This window comes from Diorhabda carinulata, chromosome 8 (genome assembly GCF_026250575.1).
Source record: "Diorhabda carinulata isolate Delta chromosome 8, icDioCari1.1, whole genome shotgun sequence".
Taxonomy (NCBI): domain Eukaryota; kingdom Metazoa; phylum Arthropoda; class Insecta; order Coleoptera; family Chrysomelidae; genus Diorhabda; species Diorhabda carinulata.
In genome coordinates, this window is record NC_079467.1 from 95,611 (window position 1) to 123,012 (window position 27,402).

The window sequence follows — 27,402 nt, forward strand, 5'->3', positions numbered from 1 at the left end:
TAGATATTGACCATATAGAAAGAGGTGTTTTAGAATAGTTTGTTTTAATGAAATGCCTTCAAAGTAATTATAGTTATTTATATTAGTAATTTGTGCAGATATATTTTGTTTTTAACATCAACATTTACAACTTTGCCACAAAGTTTTGCCTTGAAATTCTTCAACTCTGATATCTAAAACAATATTTTATAGCTGTTTTTTAGGTTCAAGCCACAAGGAGGTCTTGGGTATCAAGACATTTTATTTTTTCTTGTGATTAATCTTTTCTAAACAATTTTAATCATTGTCTTCCTAAAGTCCCAGGACAGTAAATGTATATTTTTGAATCCTAATAAAATATAAAAGTTATATTAGTCAACATCTAGAAAATAGAGGTGAATAAATACTTTTGAGGAGTGTTGTTAAATATCTAATTAAACAAGCATTTATATTGAAGTAATAAAACCAAGAATCAATATTTATGAATCCTAAAAATGTATATTAGTAATTGATCAGTTTATTCTTAATGCATCTATTACAATTCGTCATAATTATAATCAGTACATATTTATATTGTCAATGACTTTCCAAACTTAGAAGTAAGTACACTTTCTTTAAAGTTACTCATGTTTTTTAAATATGGAATGTAAACCTCGTTCAAAGATGTATGAAGATAATAGTTGTGATAGTCAATCACCACCATTATACCCCTTCAATATTAGAATTTACTGATCAGTGATTATATCAATGCCTTGGTATAATAGGGCAATTTCTATATAAGTTTGAACAATATTGACAAATTACAAATATTTTATCTGAATATTTCTTCAAATACCAATCAGATTCTGACTGAATAGCATTAGCTGGGTAGATAATTTTGTATTTTTCTACAATATAAACATAAATTACCTATTACATAATTTAAGTCTCATATATCATATGTATATATTTACTTTATGTAATGTAAAACTAAAATAATTTTAATATAATATACTGTTTGAAATTGTTTGAATGTGACCTCAAATTTAAGTAGATATGTGATTATTATCAATATCTGTATAACAAAGCAATTATATTATCAATGATAATGATGAAGAAAACTATTAAATTCAAATTAACCTGCACTTGAGTAATCAAAGTCTTTCAAATATCCGAAGCAGCAATTCTATATCATTAACAATATTTTTGAGTAATAATAAATTTAGGATAAGGGGTTAATGAAGACATTATTTATACATACATATATTTCTTTTTGTACATTTTTTTCTATAACTAATTAATAAGGAGATATAATCCTTTCAGAGGGCGAATCGAGGAACTTTTTGTCCAAATATTTGAAAATTAGAAACTCTTGTGTTTCTTATAATCCGTACAATATATTAAATCAAAATCATTCCGTAGATATTTGGAAAAATTGAGGTTCTGAAATTCATCCAATTATAGGATACTTTGGGATAAAAATGTACATAAAGTATTATCCTTATACATAAAATATTGTCCTTATGTTGAATGAGGAACCTTGCACATACTATATAGAAAAAGAAAACATAGATACCAGCGTCGTACATTGATCTTTATTCATAATTAAGTATATTATGAAGTAATCAAAAAACTTGAAACCTTAAACAGTGTAGTGGTGGTGTAAACAGTGTGTTCAGTTATTGAAACGCACCTTAGACAGTGTAATAGTGAGTGTTGGTGTAGTACTAGAGTAAACAGTCTGTTCAGTTATCGAAACACACCTTAAACAGTGTGTTCAGTTATTGAATCGCACCTTAGACAGTGTAATAGTGAGTATTGGTGTAGTGGTAGAGTAAACAATGTATTCAGTATGAATATAACCAACTTAATACCGAGTACTATAGAGGAAATATCATTTTATTATCATGGTGTATCAAATAATCCAACGATTGATCCGCCACTGGATGAATATACATTCAATTTAATAATTACGATCGGTTAAGGATAAATGTAAAAAATATAAATGATCGGAACCGTCTACTGACGTCGCGACAACGGATGACCCTGTACGAAGACATCGTACCGAACTAAAATTATGATGGGCTGATTCTATTTTAAGTATTACGCGCTACCGTCACTTAAGATACAACGACGAATGACTGCTTGGTTTAAATTGTCACTGATCGACAAAATGCATTCAGTAACCGTATGCTCTCTGTACAAAAATGCATTGAAAACTCCTGCAAGTTCAGGAGGATATTTCGTTTGATCGGTTATTATCTGTGCGGGTTTGAAGTGTTGAATAATATCAAGTGTTAAGTCTGGAATCTATTTTTAAACTTTTAAATCATCAGAAAACGATACCAAGAATAACTTTTAATATCTGATATATTAAAAAATGAGTGTGTTATAGCTATGTGTAGAGTGGTTGTGTCGATAAAAGTTTTTTTATTGCTCGAGTATTAAGGGTTAGAAATAGGTAGTTTATGTTTAAAAAAAAAGGAATGGTTCGGAAAATTGCGAAATTGGTGAATCGTTTGTGTATAGTTGTGACCAGTATGATTTAATTGATATATATGAAACATGTATTTATACACAACGTAGATAAACATCTTTAAAAATATATCGTTTATTAACTGTAAACAAAACTTATTTTGTTTTTCGTATAACAGCATTTTATTAACCATTAAACGTTTTCGGTAATTTACTAAATTAGAAAATGATTACGTTTGAATCATATGCTTTTTTTCATTTCCAATTAAAATGTTGTTAATACGTTTATTAATTTAACGATGGGTTCAACTATAACATTTTGTAAATTTAAGGAAAATTACTTATCAAATTTATTTTTAATTATATACTTTTTGTTTTATGTCATAACAATAATTTACTGAAAGATATTTTATTTTAATTGTTAATTATTAACAAAGGATATTTGATTTTAAATGATACAAATTCAACTTAATAAGTTCAATAGATGTTATACATCGATAATCGCTCGATAGATAATTATCAAAAGCTAGAAAGTTGTTGTACAAGGGTTGTATGAGAAGTACACAACCTAACAAAATAACAAGACTTTTTTTTCTACAATCATTTTAATTTTCCTGTTAGTAAAACTTCAGCGTAAACTAACAGGAAAAAGTCGCTGGGGTCGGCTTGAACGGTTGAACACGGTGGAGGTCAACTAATTAGCCATGGTTAAAATCCAATTGATTGCACTTTATTTTAATTCAAATTCGATCGTTTTCTGTTATTTCTCCCTTTACCTTATGAAGCAATGATTCGTGATGTACAATCCCAGAACAACGGTTGCCATTACTGTTTAGGCTAAAGAAACCGTCTTTTTCAGAGCAGATTTGCCCTTTACAATCCACTGTCTTCACTGTTGTGATTCGACGCAAAAATTCCGAATAATTTTGCTAAAACTGTATCATTAAGGCCCGGGAAATATTTCTTTGTATGTGCTTTTGGTCCAAAGTAAGCAAACGCGGCACCCAAAGCACACATAACTTACATAATTCATTTTTGCTAACTTTAGATTGTACAAGTTATCCCTGTAAAAGTTACGATTTGTCAACAATTGGGCATGAGCCGCACTCTACATGGACATACGTAATCTTCCATAAAAATTTTTATAATGTTCGAATGTATAATTTAGAAAATATACTTAAATACAAGTTTTGATTTCGAAACTTTGAAGGCCTATGACTCAGAAGCGAGGTGTCGTATGAGAAAATTTTTTCCATACTAAAAAAAAATAAACTCGATACATAAACAGTTTCAAATTAATTGATTTTAAATACCTAACTGTTAATTGGTAATACTATAATTGATTGGTACTGTATTTTTTATTGGCTTTTTGAAATTTGAATAAAAACGGCGGATCTCCTCCCTTTTTTTCATAAACGTATGGTTGAGAGCTAGTATCAAATAAATAGCAGAGAATTAATGGTACACTACTTGTAGTTAGTTATAATTCGCGTTTCTAGACGTTCCAGTGAAGTGCGTGAACTTTTCTTCGCTCCACATTTGAAGTGTTCACAATTTCCATTATCGTCTTAATACTCTTACATACATCATAATTTTTCAATTTGTGTTTGTATCCCTTCAAAAACTTGTTCCACAAAACTGCTTCCATTTGAATATACAGAAAAACAAGGAGAGTAACTGCGTTAAAGTGTAATCTGTTGGGTTTACACCGCTTTCCCGCATTCTTAGTTTTTAGATTTTAGAAAATTTAAATATATCGAGTGGTGTTGTATTCAAAGATCGACTGAATGTCTTCACTTTTTTTTAATAATTTAACTTTCGAAACGTAACTGTTAATACTTTTATCAATTTAATTACTCATCAGTGCCAAATTTATGGTTATATAAGATCATTTTTTTTTAGAATGTACGAAGTTTTTTGTTTGTTGTGTGATACACGTTTTGCTGATAATTAAGTACAGGTCTTTTAATGCTCTAATTATCTTAATATATATTATAAATGATAAACGTGAATGAAAAAAAATACGTTTGGATAAGGCAAGAGCGTTGCGTATAACATATCATGAAAATGTTGCGTAAACGGGTGATTTTAAATATATAAACAAAAATGGAGATTCTACATACCATATCACTTGCTTTATACACAATAATGGATATTTACTTTCAATAACCTTCATTCCTCATTTCCTATATCAATTTGTTTACTAAATTAAGACCCCTTTCTATGTAAAAAGCAAGCATAAGATGGTAACTTTACACTCGAGTAGTGCCTTCCGTGTGGAGGTACCGCCTGTAGATATTGGTGTCGAAGTTTCGTAGGTTGTGGTATTCGGGAGAAACGTGTCTTGGTAGCTGGTTCCACAGCTTTGCACTTCTCCTAAGAAAGGAGTCCCGATAAATCGACGTTCTGGGCGTCTGTAGGCGAACTCAGTGTTCATGAGTCACGTCTGCCTGTCGAGTAGATCATGCAAATACTGCTCTAAATGGGATTAAGCTGGAGAGCTCGGAAGGGCATCTGTCGTGGTAATATCGTCAAAACATCCCCTATATGCTCTAAGCTGTCCAAGTTTCTATAACCTATAAGTCAAATTGCTCTCTTCTGTATTAAGTCTAAAGGTATGCTTGTGAGCCAAGCTCCAAATATGCGAGCAATACTCCAAAGATGGACGAATTATTGTCTTATAGAGGATTAGAATCTGTTTCGAATTATATAGCTTTTTGGTCTTTGAAAGATCTCCAAGTTTTTGTGAAGCTGCCTACGGATTGTAGTGTATCCATTTTGAACTGCTGCCTGGTGGATAATGAGTATTTTAGTCGATTACGGATAGACATCCATTATTTGTTCTCGAGTTTCTTCATCTAACAATAGTCCAATAGAGTAAATCAACCAATTCTAATATCAAGAATATGTATAAATCAAAGTTATCGTGTATCTTGTAAAACTAACTTCCGCATATTTCAAATAATAAAACACTTTCAACATTTGTTTTATAAATAACTATTACATGAATATAGTTTGACTATAACTTTCTTACTGCCGCGATGCGGGTCATAAAAACTATTAACAAACGGTTCAACAACCCAATCTACTAAATCATTCCATAAATCTGAAAATATAAATCTTAAAATATAAAATGCGTCTCAGGATTAGTAAAACGGCTCCCAATTTTCCTTTTGAAAAATCGGAAATTCTCCAAAAAACCTTTTTTTCTATAAAGTGCCTTTTATGTGACACAAGTGATTAGGAAAAGATGTTTAGAATCAATATCGTCTAGGCCCATAAACCAAATTTCGAAATCATTTGTCAACTAGAATTTTTGTCAGTCGTTTTATATTTTGAATAGATATTAGTATAGTAACGAAAGTGACAATGAGGTATTTTGAATCAATATTTTACCATAAAATTATCAATAATCGACATACAACAAAACGAAACCAGTATTTGAATTGTAATAAATATATTACCTTATTATAAACATTAGAATTCGAATGTTTTTATATGGTAATAGAAATAATTTCAGTTTTTATTTGTTACACTTATTAAAAATTAGCTAGATAATTATTTTGGTACATTGTGATTGTAAAGTTTTTGTGGCAAGACGTATTCAAAAGTTTATCATCTACAATTGATAAAATAGGATAACTTAAACAATGTAAATAACTTAACGACAAAAAAAAATTCACATTCTCTTTGAACGGATTATTATTCAATAATTTTTTGTCATTAAGAATTTCCTGTTGACTCGTTAACTATTATTTATGAAAAAGGTCAAATTTCGTATCAAAATTCGACGATAACGTAAGTTTTTTCTCTCTAATTTCATTTCCAGTTGTCGTAAATAAAAAATTCGAGATGAGAAAAATGTGTAAAGGCGGACCAGTCGTGGCAGCTGCTGTAACTGTTTTCGAAACACAACAACTAAACTACAACAATATTTGTAAAGGGAATAATTCACTCATCCCGGATCGAAATAGTTCCCGTTCCCCAAACGATCAACCTAAAAATAAAATCGGTTGTTTAGATGACGAATTTAGCTTCGAATCGGCCGTCAAGAATTTTAACAGCATCGCGGAAGACGTCCAGGAATTCTGTTTTACAGATTCGCTGAAAAGGATCGGCCGTCTTCCTATCAAAACGGAGTCTAAATCAGAAAAACCTGAGGAATTCCACGAGGTGAACGAGTATATGAAAGAGGAAGTGTTGAGAAATCATGTGAATGAGAAGAGGGGAGGGGGTGGGAGTGAGTCGTACAGTTGCGGTAACGGAAGTTGTAGTGACAGTGGGGCATCGGATAGTGAGGAAGAAAAGGAGCAGCTGATTAGTGAGGGGTTGGAGACTATTACTGAGGAACTGAGCGGTGCGCAATCGGGTCAAGGTAATTTTGTTAAAGAAAAATGTTGAAGGATTAATTCAATTTCAAATTATTATTATAAAAATACAATATTAACAAAAATACGACTAATACTAATTTTTACGATACATCGATTCAAAGAGTATCAACAGTTAATAGTCCGGTTATAGCTTATGGCATTCGAACTTTGTGTTTTTCAGGCTCTCCTTTATTTGTAATCATATAAAATAATGATGGACATCAGAATGAAATTTTGCTTTTTGGTCAAGAAGATCAAACCATCTTCTTAAAATCCGCATGGCGCTGGTTAGCTATCTTGGGGGGAACAATCATATTATAGTGGTACTGGTACTATTTATAGTATTGAAATGTGATAATATATTGAGTAAAAATTTTATGAATAATACTGTTTATACTACAAGTTACACGAGTTAAAAGCGTCATTCAACTTGAGGTATATTCTTGTTTCAAAGATGTGAAATCAATGTTAAAATTTATTTTAATGCCCATTAGTCTTGTAAGACACGGTTACAAAACGTAAACAATGCACATATTCTCGACATTTTCAAATAATCGACCTTGAATGACATTTTTTCCACGCAAGGGAATGATGGGGAACTTTAAAATTTTATTCCTAATTATATTTTAAACAATTTTATTGATTTTCAGCTTGATGGGAATTTATGTAATTTCATTCTTATTTTTTGGCCTAATTTGGCCGGACTATCAACCGAAAAACTATGTCCCAGCCCAAATAAACTGTCGTTCATTGACTATATCATGGTCTGATTCGCATTTAAAGACGAATTTCTCGAAATCGATTACAAATAAGCGATTTCTCGATTTAAATTGTTGACATTATCAGTTTTCTGAATTGTTCAATGACAGAAATCATTTATTAGAATCCCCTTTTCGCTAATTAAGTAAGATTAGACTATTTTTTATTTGTTTAGTATTTAACACGTTAAAAAATACTTAGATCATATTTAAGATATCAAGATTCCTCGTAGGTTATTAGCTAGTCAATAATGTGTGAATTCATTAAACTATTTATTCATTCAAACATTCAAATGAGTCACTCGACGTTATTCAGGATATGCATAAAACGTTATTCTAATAATATCTATAGTAAACAATAGTCTTAAGAATATAAATAGAATATTTCGAGACATCCATTGTCAATAATAATCGTTGTATAGATGGTTTTCCACTAAAGGACAAAACACAAATCAGTGTTCAATAAAAGACTGTAGCTCTTTTAAGAATGACGAGTTTTGCGATAGTTTTTTTTTTTGATTGCAAGTAGGGGTCGCTTGAATTGATGGTAAAACGGGTCCGTTTCCAATCACCGATTTTCTCATTAGACAATCTGTAAATGTAGCCCTCAGAATTTCGGTTGTAGATCGTGCAGTATGTATGCGCTGTTGCCCAATCCTATTACTTATGTTTTTCAGTTCAAATTCATTAGATTGAGGTAGGAAAAAGTTGTTGGGTATGGTTATGTAGCGTTCGCCTATCACAGTAATCATTTGGTCCGCAGCATTTTCAAAAAATAAGGATCCATGACGCCTTCGGCATATATATCACGTTATAAGTATAGTTCACTTTTTATTCATTTATTTTCAGCATCTTTCTTTAAGAATGAAACGTCTAGGCATTAAATGAATCAAAAGTGATAAATGAATTTATTATTGAACCAATCCAGCGATTTAGGATTTCGGCATTCGGCATCAATCACTCGCACTTCGAATGAACGAAAAATTAAACGTATGAACACGAAGAGAACGTTCTCTCGAGTTCGTTTGACGATTTATTCGAGGAAATGAGCGAATAAAGTTCATTTTTTTTATAATTTTGTGTGTGTCTTGTGAACGTGGAATGAAAAAACGATAACATTAACTTGAGTGATCATTCATTCGAATGAACCGAAAAGTGAACCGTCTGATATCACCTTATGAGCAAGTTCAATGATTGTTCATGTATTAAACTCCGATTTTCTTTGCCCCAAAAGCGATAGTTTATTCATAATTTCTCTGAGCATATAATATTTAATTTTTTATTCTTGTATCCTGTTGTTATTTTCATTCCTGTTCCATTTCATCACCAGTTCTATGACGAAATAAGATCATATTTTGGTCAAAATTCCATAAAAAAAAAGTTAAAAACTGGCGGGAACCGTGTCAAATTTTTGTTCTCAAGATAATCGAAATGTGTATTTCAATTTTACAACCCAATAATATTATAAATTGCTCAAATGGGACACTTTAGATCGTTTGCAGATATGATAATTCGAATCGCATCCCTGTCGAGTTAATTAATTCTATTTTATATAAATTGATTCATATTATTCATATAATGTTTGTATATTTGGACAAAGGCCAATTAATATACAATTTCTAAAATAGAAAAGCCATTAGACTTCAATGATACACCACTTCTGGTGCGCTAAGAGGTATGTTTTTCGTTGTTATCAAACGAATTCAGTTGAGAATTACCAACTGTGTCTACTCGATGTATTTCGTAGTTTGTTATTATTAGAAAGTTTGTTTTTTGCTAAACGTTGTGTGTTTTATATCGTAGACGGTCTATCAGTGTAGATGTGTAGACCACAATTATAATGGTAATATAATTTAACGTAATTTGTGGATTGTGTAAAATTTTATCATAAAAAGTGATACTATCATTACATACATAAAATCATTTCCATCTTTATCTCCACTTCCATCCTTAACATTTACTTAATCTAGTTATATTCTGTTTTATTTGTTACTTCATATCCTTCGGCATCTCGAATTTTTGGATTGAAACTTTAAATTATCCTATCCTAAGCCAGATTACGGCGAGGTGTATAGCTTTATACTTTTCTATTTTTCGATTTAACTTTTATACCTTCCAATTTTATAACCTTTGTCTCAGCTACTTTTTTGACGTTTCAATTTTGGATTCGAATGGTCTTTTTAGTGTTTCAGGAAAAGCTTCTCAATTGTGTTCCATATATTTTATCTGTAATTGCTTTTATCTTTAGTCTTTTTAATATTTTACTTAATCTATCTTTGTATTGTTTCATTTTCCATAATGTCGCATGTTTTATAGCTGAAGATATCGTTACTTTTACCACAATTTCTAGGTTTTAAGGTGCTTCTTTTTTACCAAAGAATGTTTTCCCTGTATTTAACTCTGTTTTGTTGTCGCTTTTTCTATTTCAATAACTTACTTCCAATATGAAATTGTGTTTTGCATTAATACATTGAAATTTATCACCATTTCTAATTATATTATTCGCGTTCTCGATAATTGCAACGTAAACGTTTCCAGTAACGGAACGTTTCCAGGACAAAATTAGGGAGTAAACTGTCATATTTCACGGATATTATGACACGAATTTTCATGAATAATAAATACATTGTTTGTTCTTTCTGTTTGATTTGCCCGGGGATAATTGTAGATTGTTTTCAGCCAATCTGCCCCTATACATAAAAGATATTTTGTACAAGACTCTACATCTCATTGTTCTGCTTCCAAAGGAGGCTATATTTTGAGGGTTTTTTGTCCATCTTACCAAGGTGTTAATAATCTTCCTTCAAGGTACTTAAGCCTTTAAGTAAACGTTGTGCTGTTCCTATGGATTTCTGAGTTTTCTTAGCCGATATGGTTATGAATCTTTTGGCATGTCTTAGAAGTGGTGTTACTACAAAGATACTCCATCTGATTCTTTATAAGTTCATCAATGATGTGGCCACAATAGGGCTCTGGTCCTAAGTATGGAATCGTTGTCCCTTTTTTCGGAAGGCTCTCTGCTTCCTCATTTCCTGGTAGCCATTTTAGGGTTGGGGATGATAACGACCATTATAAAAAAAATTGTTCTTTATACTGCGATGTTAAATTCTAAGAGGAAAGAAGCGGAAATAGTAATAATGTAAACAAAAAAAAAACTGTGGAAGATAAAAAAATACGATTTTCTATAATTTTAATAATGCCCTTAATATCAGATGCTAGTTGCGTATGATATTGGATAAACTGGTCAAAAATTAGTTCCAATCCTAACCTAACCAATCAATATTCAATCAGGTTTAGAGTGTCTTATTTCAAAAGGAATGTGATGTGGCATTTCCTATTATTATTGAATTTAGGTATAAAGGTTGGTTCTATTACCAGGAAGGAAAATTTGATTCGTTTGAACAGAAATTTATCAAAAGAACATTTTTATTGTTTTGATGTGCTATAATTTACACCCACGAGATCTGACATCATCTTACCATAATTTTTCCCAATTTTTATGGTTAAACGTTACTCCTTGTTGTATGTGTTTTTTGGGTAGAACTTCTTCAAGTTAACCCATTGTTTAGAAATTAATTTAATATTTTTCCTACAGAAAATATTTTATTTTTCTTTGCAAAGTATAGAAAGTATAAAAGAATATGCATCCAAATTACTCAAAACTTCATTTATCAGGACAAGAAGACGATTCAAGTCTAGAAGACGATTCTACAATAAAGGATCAACAAAATCAAGCATGGTCCGAAATTTATTCCAGTCAAAGTTCTACATCAGATTTGTCTACATCTTCATCAGAACATCAGTCCAATTCAAGAGGTGAAAGCAAATACTAATTTCAATAATAATAAAAATGCTTTTCTAACCGAAAGAAAACAAATCTTGTATTTTTGTTAACTATTTAACTGATGGTAGACATTATACGAGGGGTTATGAAATGAAAGTTTGCAAATCGAATAAAAACATACATAATTATTAACAATACACAAATGACGTAACAAATAGTAGAATTTGCTTAACCCGTCTTGGTTAGAAATCTGTCCGTTGTATTGAAACTGAATATGTATGTGGCCTCGCATTGCTGTGGAGGAGGTTGACACCTCACTCGTGGCATCTGCAATTGAGTCGCTGATATAATTAAATAACTCACTTCACCAACTTAATTTTTAATATCAATTTATTTAGCAAACTGAGGATTTGATAGTTCATTATAGTCACATTAATAATAATTAAATAATAAATGGGGTTGAAGTGGAATCTATCAAACTGACAGAGAGACTAAACACAGACAAATTTATAGTAACGATAACTTAATGAGGTTAGAGTTCATAATAATAAATAAGTAATTGAGGATGATGCGCCGCTGTGAAGAAAGTTGTTTTGGATTACTTAACTCTATCACATAGTAAATATTGGTACATGTACGCTCTATGATTGAAAAGTCGATGTAAGTGGACAACAAAAACTGTTGCAGCACGTATTTGATCATGAAAGTTCTTCACGAGCAACTGTTTTCGCTGATACGGCGAATTTAGAAGTGGACGGATACCCCTTTGTGATGATGCTCGTGCTGGTGGGTTCCGTGCTTCAGTTACTGTTGGAAACATTGAGATAGTGAGACGTATGATCGTAAAGATCAAGATGTACGTATCTGTCAAGCGCTTGAGGCTACTCTTGGTGATAAATGGTAAATTTACATGATCATCTTCATGTAAATGCCACATACGCTTCATGATTTCCAAAAGGCGAGTAAGAATGTCGCGGAAAATTTTAAATAATGGTGGACACCTGCGCAGCATACATAAATAATGTAAAAGTCATTGAAAATCCACCCTTGTCGCCTTATTGCACCGTGTGTGATTTCAGCTTATTCTTTAACTTAAAAAAAAAAAACATCAACGAGATCGACGTTCAATGATCGAGGATGAAAAAAGATGAACAAATGGACCAATTTCAAAACTGGCTCCAAGTTGTGGAATCTTGAGTTAAGAGAGTGCATCGATGTAGGTGGTGATTACCGTCATTATCGTAAATTAAATACTGTACTATTTAAACGCACATGGCCTGATTTGTTTGTGGAAAAACTTTTTTTTCTAAATTTAACAGAAACCGAGAGCCACGTTACTTCAGTGTACATTAATAAACACTGTTCAGATCGAAATTTTATTTATTTATATACTAAAATATATTTCTGGTAATTTATTTTTTTACCTAGCTCGTTTATAAAAAATCAACAAATCGATTTGTTGAATTAAAGTTAATTAAACTACAACGCCTCACCAAAGCGATAACAGAGCTTACGTATATATACAAATTATTATATATTTGTATACGTTTCAAATTACTTAACGCATGAAAAATAAAGTGATACGTCTTTGCTATTCTAAAATGAGAGGAAAACATTATCTCTCATAGTAAGAGAACTTCATTTGTTGTATAAAGGTGTTATAAAGAATTATGACAACCATCTTCTCACTAAAGTTATTTGCTGTAGCTCTGCATAAAAAATATAATAGAATATCTGTTGAATCACACTCTCGATTCATCCTATATTTACGTTCTCATGTCCTTTGACTGCACCGGCACGGAACGGAGCGACAAAAAGGCGTGACGATAGAAGACGACGTCCACACTCTCGCATTCCCTTTCCCTCGTGTAGCCTTGGGAAGAGTCTGGTTCTGGCATAATGTTTTCTTTTATTTAATTTTCTTTTTCTTTATGGCCTAATCAGATTCTCTACGAGGAAACGCGTGTGCGAGAGTGTGGAAGGTGCGCTCCTACCATCTGACGCCGGTCAGAGGACGCGAGGGGGCTTTAATCACGTCGATTCTGCAATAAACGGAATAAATAGTGTGGAAGGCTTGCACTCTTGTCACTTTCACTTGCCAAGACCTGCGTTGAGAGCCTTTAACTCCCGATCCAGACTCTCGCGAGGTGCCTCCTAGAAGCTATTGACACAAGTCTGGCAAGGGGAGGGGGCAAGCTAGCCGTCCACGCTCGATTTATTCTCGTTTTTACGTCTTTTGATTGGCAACAAACCGACACCGCCCACACTCTCGTTTAAAACGAACATCAAATACGATCGAGATCAAAAAATGCAAGACCGGTAATCGTTTTCGGTTTGAACAGATGGCTTGTGTAGTTGAGAACGGAAAAATCGAGATCTCCAATGAAAATGAACCCAGTGCTTTCGTAGAATATATCTGTTTTGATTAGATTTGATTAACATTAACAAACATATTCCTGGTGGAAATTTTATTTATTTTTATATAATAATAATAATGTTTTTGTCTTGAACAAATTATCTATTTTTATCTAGCTTGTTTACAAATATTCAACAAATCGATATTTAGAGTACACTTTAAGTAACAGATAGACGAGCTTACGTACAGTGTGTAAAATTAATTTATTATTTCGGTCACCGTACATATTCATGAAAAAATACTTGAGCACGTCGAAATTGATTTATAAATTTACATTCGTCAATGTGAAAATGCGATCCCTACCTTTAATTACAGCCCCAATATTTTAATTACGAATTATAAGCTTGTATCGTTTGAGAGGTGTCTTCATTCTCTATTCACGAATTTTATCGTTATTACAATTTAGACAATTATACAATATTATCAAAAACTAAACTTGAAAAGGTACACAGAATGAATGCGAGCATGACACGCTCTAGATGTTCATAAAAGATAGTTCAATTTGTTGAGAAAATGTAATAACGCATACAATGATCGCTCTTGTACGCGGTCTTGACGTCGAAGTCAATCGACTTTTCTACTTTTTACGCGCTGATCGTCGCTGAACGTAAAAAACATAACCTCACTTTTCTAATGTAGTTTGTACTTGCAAAATGACTTTTTCAAATGAAGCTGTCGGCTGGGTACAAGAAAATTGGCAGAATATAGGGAATAATTTTTCCATTTGAAAATTCCATGACAAGAACTAGTGATTAACTTCCTGATCTAATCGACAATCTGCTCAATAAGTTCAAAAGTTGTTCATATAAACCCAGTTTCATTCATCTATATTTAAAAAATTCGTCTGGATCTATTTCGTTCATTTTCGTTTTAGTAAAGTAATTGTAGATATTTTTATTCGAATTGGGGTCTCACCCACCAACGCCGTGTCAAATATCGCTTTGTATATATTCCTCTTCACATTTCATACAGTAAGTAAGTATATATTAAATTATAAAGAACTCAAATTCGTTTATCTCCGTTCAAATTTCTTTACATACATGTACTTTTAAGGTTATATTTACTAACGAACCAGCGTCATGTTTGCGTTCATTCTGTGCACCACTTCAACCTTATTTAAAATATCAGGCGTGATGGACCTAATCGCAAACGATAATTTTTTCCAATCAAACGATATATCGATACTTAAAGTTATAATCAAACGTTAGTTTAAAATTACCTTTATGGCGTTCAATACTTCGTTTCAAATGAATATTTTATCACTAAAAATTCAATATGAATCTTGTAATTCGATAAACAAAAGATGTTTTATTTAATTTTTACATTATTTACCCTGATACTCCAAAATTAAATTGAAAAAAAAACAGATATTTATAACAAAATGTACCAGTTTTGATAACTTTCGTCACTCTGTGATGAATATAACTTAACATACGATAAATACGTGAATAATTTAATGTTTTTTTATAAAGAATTGTCGGTTGTTTTTCATTATTTATGAAATAAAAAAAATATTTAATGATAGTTTGAAGATTTAATTAGTAATTTAATGTAAAAATATCCTCTTTCGAGCAAAAAGTACGTTCTGAATGCTTTCAAAAATTCTTTATTTTCGTTTGTTTTATAATTGAAAAGCCAGACTACTATAGTATTTCACAATTATCCTGGAAAAGTTCTCTGGCAATTATTTTTACATCATTTATCCCATTTTTAACGACAAAATAAACCGAATAAGAAAAATGATCGTAAAAAATCGTTCCAAATCTACCCACTCCGAATTTATCTGCGCCCAATCTCCCCTCTCCAAACTCACCCGTTCCTCGTGGCTTTTGGGCAGACCAGGGCCCAGGGGCGGAGCTCCCATGGGAGTGAGGGGGCGAAATAATAATAAAACTAAAATAATCCTCACGCGAAAAAATTTTTCTTAGACAATTTTGGCTGTGAAAAATTACAAAGTACACCACGAGAAGGTTTGGTTAGGTTTCCAACTTCATGTATCGATATCTCGAAAACGAAAAGAGATATCGAAAAATTTTATTCTTCATTTTCGACTTATTTTGGATCGATTTACAAAATGGCATAGTCAAATCCAGGCGCCACGGAAAAGGTACTCTTACCAGAAATCCAATAATGTAAGATCAGGTATCGTGCTGGCCGTTCTAACGATCCTCGCCTCCCTATCCACCGATTGGGAAATATTGCATAGAGGTTCTGCGTTCGTAATGTGATGGTCTGCTGAAACCATATCTAATTCACTGGAACTTGAGGGTTTCCTGGATCAGAATATAAATTTGCCTGAGTTGGAATGACGTCATATGGAAATAGTTCCAAATAACGAGCCGTTTCCAAATTGCCCTCAATGAAAAAACCACCAACGATGTGGTTTCTGCTACTAACAATCATATCAAGTTTCAATTTTGGAGTAAATAAAATAAAATTAGATTTATGTGAATTACTTTGCCATACATTTATAACTTCAGCTTATAATACATTTGTGACGTTATATATTTTGAGAAATCTACTAGTATTTTAATAAAATTGATTTTATTTACTTTCAAAATAATCACCACCGACATTAATGCTCCCACAACTTGGAAGCTTGAAGCCAGTCATCTTTTGGAGTGTTCTCAAACAATTGATGAGTCGATCATTTTTTAGATTAGAGAATAACCAGAAATCACACATGGAAAATCAGGTGTATAAGATGGATGTATAATACCTCTTGTATTATTTTCACTTTATTGGTTGTTCAAACTATACATATTAATAATAATACATATTAATAAACACAAAACTATCAATAAAGTTCTTTCTATTTGTGTCTTAGTATTTATTTTCGTAGCTGCAGAAAATAATTAATGCAAAGTTTTGACCTATTTTTTATTGCTACACCGATATGAAATTTCTGCGTTGAAAAACTCGATAAACCTTGTATCAGAATCTGTTAAGATTCTAACGTAATGTGGTCGAAACTGAATTCGCATTCAACTATGTTCATTAGAGGGAGTCATCCGACTTTTGAAATAAATGGAGAGCAATCAATTCACTGATCTGTAAGCTTTTAAATTGTACTCTGCGACGTTGCCAACGCTTTGTTTCGTTTGAAGCGATAATAATATTTATTTCAAAAAAAGATTATCACTCTCGTCATTATTATTGATAGCCTATATATACAAGATTTGTTTTATCACCGACATACCCCTACTAATAATTATAATTGTCTACCCCTTTCAAAGAGATGTTCAGCCGCATTAGTGCTCGCCATTTTTAAGTATCCGTGCTTCAGATAAACCCAGCTTCGTTTACACTTTAATTCCTCCAGGTCAATAAATCTTTTATTGTTACTTCGTTTTAAAAAAATATTCAAGTTGATTTCAGATTATCTGATAAACTTTTTTCAAGAATCATGATTATTGATTATGAGTATAATAGAAATGAATATTTTGAGTTAAGTTATTTAAAATTTCAATGTGTTTGCTTACGAGGGTCGTTTTACCTTTTTATAAAACAGTTTCCATATTTTATTTTTCAACATAACATCCTTCCAACTCAATAGAGCGAGCTTTCAATTTTTTCGAATCATTCAAAAAATGATTTTTTAGATGAGGCAACAATAGTGGATGAATTGAAGCGGCATTGTTATTATGGAACAAATGTGGTTGTTTTGTCTTAAATTCGGCACAAACACGTGTCATAAAAACACCATAAGATTGACCAGCTATGATTTTCTCTTTTTCTAATCAATCAATAAATATTATACATTAGTACTCCCAAAATACTGTAGGCATGATGATCTTATTTCATGAAAAAATGGTTGATGTTTTCTTGGGAGCACGTTTCTCGCATAAAGTCCATTTTCCAAGTTTCATATTAAATGCACAATTCAATTGGATAACGTTTGAAGAAATTCAAACATTTGATTGAATTTTTAAGGTAAGGACACAACCATTTTGGAAGTACTTATAGTAAATGACTGTTCTGGATGTTCAGCATCATCCGTGTTCATATGGTCAATTTAAAGGCAAAGTATCAATTAGAAATCATTCCATGGAACGCGGCACTTTCAAGATAATATTTTCGTAATATTCCCGAATTTCTTTAATCATGTTTCCATCTAAAAATTCGTTTCAATTAACACCCGTAAAAGCAAAAAACATGCCGGAAACTAATGGCAAGTGTTATCAATCTCTTCCGTTATATCGCCATCTTCTATGAAATAATTTAGATGTCTTCTGCTTACCTAGAACATCTAAATTTTATTTGTCTACGTCTACCACGAAGTACGTAATATTTTCTCATCATAAATATATTTACCCTAGACCCATTTATACTTAAAAATTTAACATTTTATCAAACAGATAGCTCAACACGTTGCAACAACGACTTCCAATGGATCCGTAAACAATCTGCGGATAATCCGTCACAAAAAATGGAGGACGTCGAACAGATTACTTGTACAAAACCCCCACTTAATCGGACGGTTCGCGAAAAGACGCCTCGCAAAGAAAAGACTACCGAAAGCTTGGATAGGAGAAAAATACATCAAAATAGAATAGAAAGAGATCAAAAATCCCGATCGCACATTTTAAAAAGTCCTCCTAGATTGGATGATTTCACCGGTGGTGGTTGCCAAAGTTGGTGTTGCAACCCTCACGAGTTTTGTTACGATAATTTTCAAAGGAGACACGAAAGACAAGATCCTCAAAGATACGGCAGTAATCCTACGTTAGAAAGAAATCAACATCATCAAAGATTCATCGAAAGGGGGAGTCATCCAGATATATATAGTGATTTTGGAAGATTTAGGCATGAATTGCAGTGTTGTTCATATCATATGGCCCCAATTATTCCGCCGTGTTGTTTTTATGGCGACAGAACTCATCATTGGACGCCTCCTACGTATAGTAAGGTATTTCGTATAATTTGTTGTATAATAAGTTGGTCCGTAAAGGTTTTTTCAATGACTTCGACGGGTGACTATTTGTGATAACTGCCTACCATAAACTACTGGTTGTTTTGACTGTATTCTTAGCCTATAAGAAATCATTTAATTCCAATTCTCCATGAAGGCGTATTTTTCTATACAAGATGGAACTGTCCGGTCATGACCACAACTCTCGAAGGAACGAGTTTGTGTGTCTTCTGGGTGTCGTTCTTGAAGAAGGTATTTTTTCCTAGCGATGAAGCCCATTCCGTTTAAGTGGGTCTTTGCATAAACAAAACATGCGCTGCTTGGTTGACATAATTCCTCAAAAATTGCATAAAAGGCATTTGCATTCAGCTAAAGTCACAGTGTGATGTCCAATTTCCTGCAATCATTGGTTCCTAGTTTTTTAAGGAAAATGAGTCGCAGTGTCAGTGAACGCGGTATGTAAATATTTAATTCCAAAAAGGCTTAAATGGAAAACACCGCACCGATGGCTTTTTGAGGGAACACTTCCCAGAAAACCTCATCTTAATCACTGGCTATTTGCAATGACCGACCTAATCTCATGATTTATTCCCCTGTTACTTTTTTCTATAAGGATTTTTAAAGTTGTGTTTATATGAACCGTCCAGTACCCATCAAGATTTAATGAACAATATTCAGGAAGAAATTGCCGTGCTATGCTTGAAAGAGTCATTACAATCTCCAAAAATCGGTATATTCAATATATCGACAAAGGGAGTATGTTATATTCATGTTTTGGTCTCCAAAACTATGTAAAATGAAATTTTGGTTACGTATCTAAATTGTAAAAACCAAATTAAAACTTCTTGATTCGTACAATTCGTTTTATTATTGTGTAGACATCTTTGATTTTGTGATTAAGTACTTTTTGAATTTGTTTTGTGACGTTTCTCTGAATATGAAAAATAGTTAACATATGAACAATTTCAAACCGAATCGTTTGTCTACTGCAGCTGTTGGTTAAAGGAAAGTCTGTACGAAACACATTCCAGAACAATAATTTATGGTGGACTTGAATTACCATCTGTCGAAGTCATAGAAAAGACTTATGCTTTTAAAGAAAATAGACTGTTTAGAAGGGGTATTAACTTTTTTTTATCTAAAAAAAAATTATTTATTATATATATATATTTATTATATTTTAAGTATATTTTGCGATATTTTCATCTTTTATATTAATTGTACGTACATGTTGGGATTCTCAAATATTGATTGCATTGGTTCGATTACAAATCAATATATATATATATATATATATATATATATATATATATATATATATATATATATATATATATATATATATATATATATATATCATCTATTTTTAGCCGACCGAAACGGACGAAAAATTTAGGAAACTTCAGTACGAAAAAGATAACCTCCAATTACAAGTACAAGTATTGACAGATCAAATCGAAGCTCAATCTGATAAAATTTCAGATTTAGAAAAGTTACTCTATGAGAAAAAACAGCAGTTATCAGAAACCGAGGATAAATTACAAAGAGTAAGTATTCGTCAATTTCCTTATAAACAAAGTGTTCTTATAAAACCTCATAACTGCTAACTGCTCCATTTCGAATTATTTTCTAAAAATTCCAGCTCCTACATTATATACAGATGATCTTATACCGTACATTCTAATTTATTTAGTATAAATAATGTAACGATTTTTTTAAGTTTGTTAAGTTATTCTTCTTTCTCCAGTAAATAATTGTACTGTTATTAAAAGTTATAAGTGTTATAAGTGTTTTTTACAAGTTGTACTTGCAATATCGTCAACACTTATGTGGTACAGTTATTCTTGTTATTTGTATTATTGTCGATGTAACCTTCGGTCCTCAAACTATTAAACATGCCATCTTATCTTTAAAAAAATAGGTGATTGTTGATTTGGCTGAAAGAGCTATCCAACTATCACATCTTAATTTTAGATATATTTTAAAATGAGTATCACAAATATTATCCTCAATTAACCAAGTTATCTCACCAATAAATGACATAACATCATTAAGATTTGCATTCACACTGTATATATTACAATTTTATTAAAAATATAATTTCTTCTAATATTAAAAATAGTGATAAATATTTTATAATATTATATAACTCTGAAAAATTATTAACATATTTTATTTTTCAGGAAATTTTGTCCAGATCATCGTTAGAAACCCAAAAACTAGAAATGATGTCGTTAGTGAGCGAATTGAAGTTACAACAAGCAGCTTTAGAAAGGGAAAATGCGGAATTGAGAAATACTCATTTCAACAATAACTCGGATTTAAAGAAACCTCCTGTGATGCCTAGGATGACATCTCAACCTACTCTAACCTCTACACCAGTACAACATGCTGGAAATCAAGTAATTTTAAATTATTTAATGGGTTATCATATAATTTCAATACTTTGTATGTAACAAGCTACCTCATAAATGATTTTCAAATTGAGATGACAAACTTTTTTATCTTTATATTACTAGCAACTATTCTTTTTTTAAACTGTACCTTATAGATCTTCTTTAAACTAATTCGTACATAAAACTAGAGGTTAACAAAACAATCTATTAACTGACACCATACATTCGAAACTAGTAAAATCCACTCTATGAATTTACTTTCTGGAAGAACAGATAATTATTTCACCAACTTGTAATATCGATTACTATTCAGAAGTATTTTGCATAGATATGCCTATATAGCTTTTGATATCCATTCATGTGTAAAAATTCTAAAACATGAATATACTATGTAAACTATCGATAGAAGTTTTTGGATCAATACTCCCTTTATCTGAACTTTTGTTCAGTATCAGTGGCGAATTATTATTCATAATAGAATATATTGGACTAGTAAATGATACCAGCTCATTTGTTTGATTTCAAATAATTAAGTAATTTTATCTATTCTAAGTCACGTCACAAATCCGACTCTTCAATAGTGAGGACACTTCACCGCCATTTTGGTCAACATTCTTCTTCCTGTACTATTGTATTACAGTATTTAAATGCACTTTGAATTGTTACTTTGTTTTCAAGTCTGTTCCTAGCAACTATTACTTATTCACCAATGAAAATGCGCCTTGGAAATTGTCGGTAATTATTATTCGAACTAAATGTATAAAACTAAAATGAGAATATTTCCTATACTCTTCTATAAATATCTTTTTAAAATATTTTTAGGATGCATGTACTTATTGGATTTTATTTATTTTTAGAGATTGAATAGGATTTCACCATCACCTAGTCCAGTGACAGTAGTAGCTAATAACGCCGGAAGGATAGATATATCTACACCTTTACCAGATATTCAACAAAGACCGAAGGTTTGTTTGTTATCGAAATTTAATTTGTTCAATTTTAAAAATTTTCTCCAACTGAACTATTATTTCAAAACGTACATGTGATTGGTGATAGGAAGAAAACTGGTCACGTAGCAAACTCTAGAAACAAGTTGGGCTCACTTCACTTATATATCTACTTGGTATTTTTCTCTAACGTCTGGTTATTCTTAAAATGTTCCACCACCATACCTTCTTCCCTTTTGTCTTCTTGACAGGAGAGCAGTGGTCACATAGACAAGAGTAATAAAACTTTCTCTTTTATATCTTCATCTGTCTCTATTCATTGCACTATGGGTATTTTTACTGATGGTTGTTTTTTGACATACATTATTAACTATACTTGATTATCATTATGGCTTCTTATATGCTACTATCTTGGTATTCATACATTCTAATCCTCAATATCATATAACTAATAATATGCGATGTTATTAACTGTCGAGATTTTTTTTTGGAATATTCACACATTTGTTTTTTACTAAAAGAATTTCATTTGGCTATATTATAACCTACATCGACACTCATTTTTGGTCTAAATATTTCTCATTTTTATTATAGTAATTGTGAAATAATACAATATTTGTATTATAATAAAGTTATTAATAAATGTTTAAAAAACATATTTTATATTCTATTCCAATTAATCTGATATTCATTTTTGTATAAATGGCAAGAAATAAAATTATTTGGTTTCTTGGTACCATTTATTGAATTATCTACTTTCTAATCTAGTTATTTGAAATAAATTCCTGAGTGAGTGAAACATGAATAAAAATTGAGCATTATTTATTACAACATTCTCAATTATACATTATTATTACCAAAATGCAGATTTTGTTTCTTAAAAAAAAAATCAATGACTAAGTGAAGTACATTTTCCAGACTCCTCCAGCAAATTTCAAGCGTCAAATCGACGTTCATTACGGCAGTCTTCCACGTCAACAATTTCTTCTAAATGGGAATGGTAGCAACGTCGACAACAACGCGAATCCTGCAAACGGAAATAAAAAAGGAGTTGCCTTCGGTAGGGGATTTTATTCTCTGGTAGGGGGCAGGCACAGGGGATTCTCTGTTCCGAATCTAGGTGATAGCTCTGGTCTATTTTTTAAGCATGAGACGTACGCCATCGTAATACACTAACCGTATATTTTTTCTAATTCATTGTTAGTGTTAATAAAAAAATGTTTTTGATAGATTTTGTCTCTAATAATATCATTATCATTTCATTTCTCTTTGTAGATAAAATATAATGACTAATAAAGGCTTTACACTCTAAATCTCTTATGCATCGTTAGTGATTAGTTTTTATCGGTTTCGGAAGTCCTGCTTTCCATACATTCTGGTCTACCTACTCTAAGATGTATTTGATTAGCAACCTTACTACATCATAATGTGAGATTGATGTTAAAAAAAAGAAGATTTTTTGGAGGAAAAATAGAATACGTGTTGTAAATAAAATAAAAAACTTTAAACAATATATTTTATTCCTTTCCACAGTAAAAAAATGTGCTTGATTTCATTGTTGGTACCTCTTACTATCTACTACCACCATTTTATGATTTGAAATAATTATGTGAAGTTGAATGACCGCTTCAAGACTATTTTTTGATAAACTGAAGAAACTGCTGGCATTCCTTGACTGTTCATATTTTAAGTAATTGTTCATAAGCTTACAGTCTGGTTAATTATCGAATGAAGCTGTTTTCGGAAATCTATTGCTTTCCATTAATTTTCACTCTCTCGCTACCCATGTCAGTTTGAAGTTTATTTCCCTCAAACTAATCCAAAGTGTAGCCAAGGTATCTGAAGTATATTTTACCTCTTTTTATCATTTTTTTTTTAATTTATGAGGGGGAATACAGGATAAAATTGAAAATGTTTTTACGAAATTTTAGGACACTAAAATTTTGACAAGACATAATCTATCAAAAGCGTTAAGCGTAAGTACATTAGCAAGCTTTTTCTAAAATTTTAATGATCAACTATTTGTTGTCAACTAACTTATTTCCAAATTTTGACAAATAAATGTAATATGTTCATTGCAATAATTATGGCGTTAGTTTACAAAGGTCAATTATGGGTTTAATGACATTATTTGCTTAGAGATCGGATCAGAAACATGGAACAAAATTATATAGACAGAAACAAAACATAAACTAAAGCTGAAATAATAAAAAAAATAATAGCAATATTATAATAATTAAAGATGGAATGGCACTTTCTTAATCAATATTTTTTCAACTGGCAATTTATTTATCCAAGCCTTGTTTAATACGTTGATATTTTCAAGAAAAGTACCATCAGACTGTTAAATTTTACCATCGAATATGTCGACAATAAACTTCAATGAATTTATTCTTAAAAATCGTAATTTAATCCTTAATTGTTCGTAAAAAATTTTTTTCGCTTCATTTTACTTTCGATTTGGTCTCTTTTTGGAGTCGAAAGTGAAGTTAGGACTAAAAACTTCATTTTCTACTCATTCATACAATTATTGAATGGGTTTGATGTAGCTATTTTCGTGAATCTATACTTCCTTGTTACCAATGTCAGTTTGAAATTTACTTTTTGAAATGAATTCGTAGCAGACAAAAACTTTTGTACATGATTTCGAGACTTTTTAAACTCCTCATTGATCCCTATGTTTCCTTTTCAAATCTTTTCAACTTCCATATTCCCTTCCTATATATTTCTTCTTATTTAGGGTATTATTATTATTAAGAAAAACCCACTAGTTAAATGTTATTTTCAATTAAATCTCCAATCTTTCTATTTTTTTAATATGTATTCTATTTATTCGATAATACTATAGTTTTCTGGGGGTTTATTTCGATTAAGATATTTTATTTTGTTCACTTTTTCATGAAGTGTTTTTAATAGATCAATGTATTTACAAGGTTCTTGCAATTCTGTAATATTGGAAATGTTTCCATTATCTCCGATTTATTTGATAACTTGTAAACCCACAATAATGATGAAATTTTTATCAAAGAGTAAAATTTTTTCACTTGCTCATCACAAGGAGAAGATACATCTATGTGAAATGTAAGTGAGAAGAAAAATTGTTGTGTATGACATAATTACACTCGTTTTTTATTTGGACAGCTTTGATACATTTACTTGAAAATTGCACTTATATCATTTTCAATGGTACACAATGGTTTGTTGCTCCAATAATTTCAAAGCTTCATCACAGTTTTTTTAATACAGTGATAGCAAATAATGGAATATAATCTGTTTCAACTGCATACATTATCACTAAAAATACGTCACTTGTTTTCAATTCACCCTATATTAATAAAAGTATACAAAAAACAATTAAATATGCATGTTAACGAAATTTTTGCTATCGGTGTATATAATTTGAAAGCACGCAAGATTTCTTGCTTTATTTTTTGCTCAACAAATATCAAAATCAAAATATTTAAAATACTTCAACATATTTTTAATTTCGTTGTTTGTTTATGTTGATTATAGTTAATTTTCAATTGAAAACGGTATCTTATCTAAAATCGATCACTAGTTACTGTAAGATAAGGTCAGCTATGGGTCTAGCCAGAAATTATTAATGAAAAAACTATTGGAAACATATGTTTGAATATTTGAAGGATCTTGTATCCATCTTATGAAAGAAATAAAAAAAAATCATATCCTCCGCCTAATTTAACTAATTTTTACTCCACATAAATAAAGTCACTCTATACCAGACTATTCATGAAGGAAACAGTATATTAGATGGCAGGGATCAGGAATTTTTTTATAAATTAATATTTTCAGACGGGATTAAAGGTGAATATTAAATATTCATCTATTAATTTCATATGATTTTTGAGAATATTAATTTAAACATTTTTGTTTCATGTACCCTCGTTATATATCAATCTTTGCTTCTAAGATTTATTTAATGGATATGATACTAAAAAGCAATCTAACGAATTGTCAAAACTCAGCTACCACATAGTAAACAAAAGCCTTGGTCGTAAATTGTTGTATGGTTTGTGAACTTGTTTGATCGATTTTAGATCTTATTATTTCCAGCTTTATTGCAAAATTGCTTTTTAAAGAAGTGCGAAATCTCCTCCCGAAAAAGTCGCTTTGTCTTTTTTTCCCAATATGTAGTGTTTTATTCAGTGTAGGTAACCTGTAAATTTTTAATCTAAATCGGAATTATAATGAAAACTTATTATGGAAAATGAGCAGGATTCTGACTAAAGTTCTTTTCATATAATGAAAAGGGGTTAACTCCATCTAAAGTTTCAAGTTTGTACTTTTACATTTCAGCTGCCACTAGGTTATCACTTTGTGACCTATTCATGTATGATAAACTTGAACGCAACAGTGGAAATTAATGCTTAAATAAAAAACAGTTACATGAATGATTCAATAAACAAATAAAAAGAGAATTTTCTAAACGAGTTTTCAACAGTGACATATCAAGTTGTTTTTATGTTTTTAAAAATTCCAATTTTGAATAATCAAACTGTGTTTTTATCACTCTATTAAATAAAATAGTGTCTCATCTGTTTGTTTTTAATAATTTTAGCGGAAACAGAAAAAGTCTTGATAGAAGACGGATCAAATGAATCGCCCGGTTCTCCAAATATCTCATTCAATAAATCCAAAGGAATTAAGAAGATTTTTGGTAAAATTAAAAGATCCGGATCTGGAAATTTAGAAGACATTCAGGGCTTAAGCGAATTCCAAAGAGGAGGTGTCAGAGCTACTGCATCGGCAAGATTAGGATGGAGTGAACCTCAAATAGTACAAAAGTAATTAACCTTTCGATTTTTATTTTGATTCGTGTCTAATAAAATCCAAAACAGAAGCGAAAAAATTAAAGTTTCAACTATTGTTGTAGTATTTTATCATTAGTTCTCTTGATTTTTCTCTTATAATAATATAAAGAAATGATCATTGCTCTATTTTTTTATACATTTTATTCATTGGGTTTTTAGACCAGACAAACCCTTCTCTGAATGGGATACAGAAAATATTTGTGATTGGTTACAAGACTTGGGGCTTGATAATTACATAACAGAAGCAAAACGTTGGGTTCAGAATGGTCAGCAATTACAAGAAGCTTCTATTAATGAGATAGAAAAAGAATTGAATATAAAAAATCCGTTGCATAGGAAGAAATTACAATTGGCACTTATCGATACACAAGCTAATGGATCAAGCGATCTATACTTAGCTCAAGCAGGTATTTGTTGATAAACATATAACATATTTTATTAATTTTTTTTATTGCCTCCTGTAGTACCAGCACAATTTTCTCTAGTCTACAACGCCTTGTAAGTTTGAGGATCTGAAGATTTTGGTGGCCATCATACTCCAAATTGATTCTTTT

At 31.1% G+C, this 27,402-nt stretch overlaps 1 protein-coding gene across 7 annotated transcripts in view; it reads left to right on the forward strand.

Annotated features, from left to right (window-relative positions):
* The first annotated feature begins 2,096 nt into the window (after positions 1–2,096).
* Positions 2,097–27,402, forward strand: part of LOC130897122 (liprin-beta-1) — a 37,757-nt gene continuing 12,451 nt past the window's right edge. For 2 of the 7 annotated variants that reach the window (XM_057805741.1, XM_057805745.1), the window contains exons 1-10: positions 2,114–2,419; positions 6,263–6,808; positions 11,237–11,377; positions 18,120–18,670; positions 20,044–20,220; positions 20,857–21,075; positions 21,927–22,034; positions 22,935–23,136; positions 26,596–26,821; positions 27,008–27,255. In XM_057805741.1, coding sequence (XP_057661724.1) covers positions 6,286–6,808; positions 11,237–11,377; positions 18,120–18,670; positions 20,044–20,220; positions 20,857–21,075; positions 21,927–22,034; positions 22,935–23,136; positions 26,596–26,821; positions 27,008–27,255 — 2,395 coding nt within the window. In that variant the 5' untranslated portion in view covers positions 2,114–2,419; positions 6,263–6,285. Of the gene's footprint in view, positions 6,809–11,236; positions 11,378–18,119; positions 18,671–20,043; positions 20,221–20,856; positions 21,076–21,926; positions 22,035–22,934; positions 23,137–26,595; positions 26,822–27,007; positions 27,256–27,402 lie in introns of all 7 variants that reach the window. The other 5 variants (XM_057805744.1, XM_057805747.1, XM_057805746.1 and 2 more) reach the window with 4 other exon arrangements.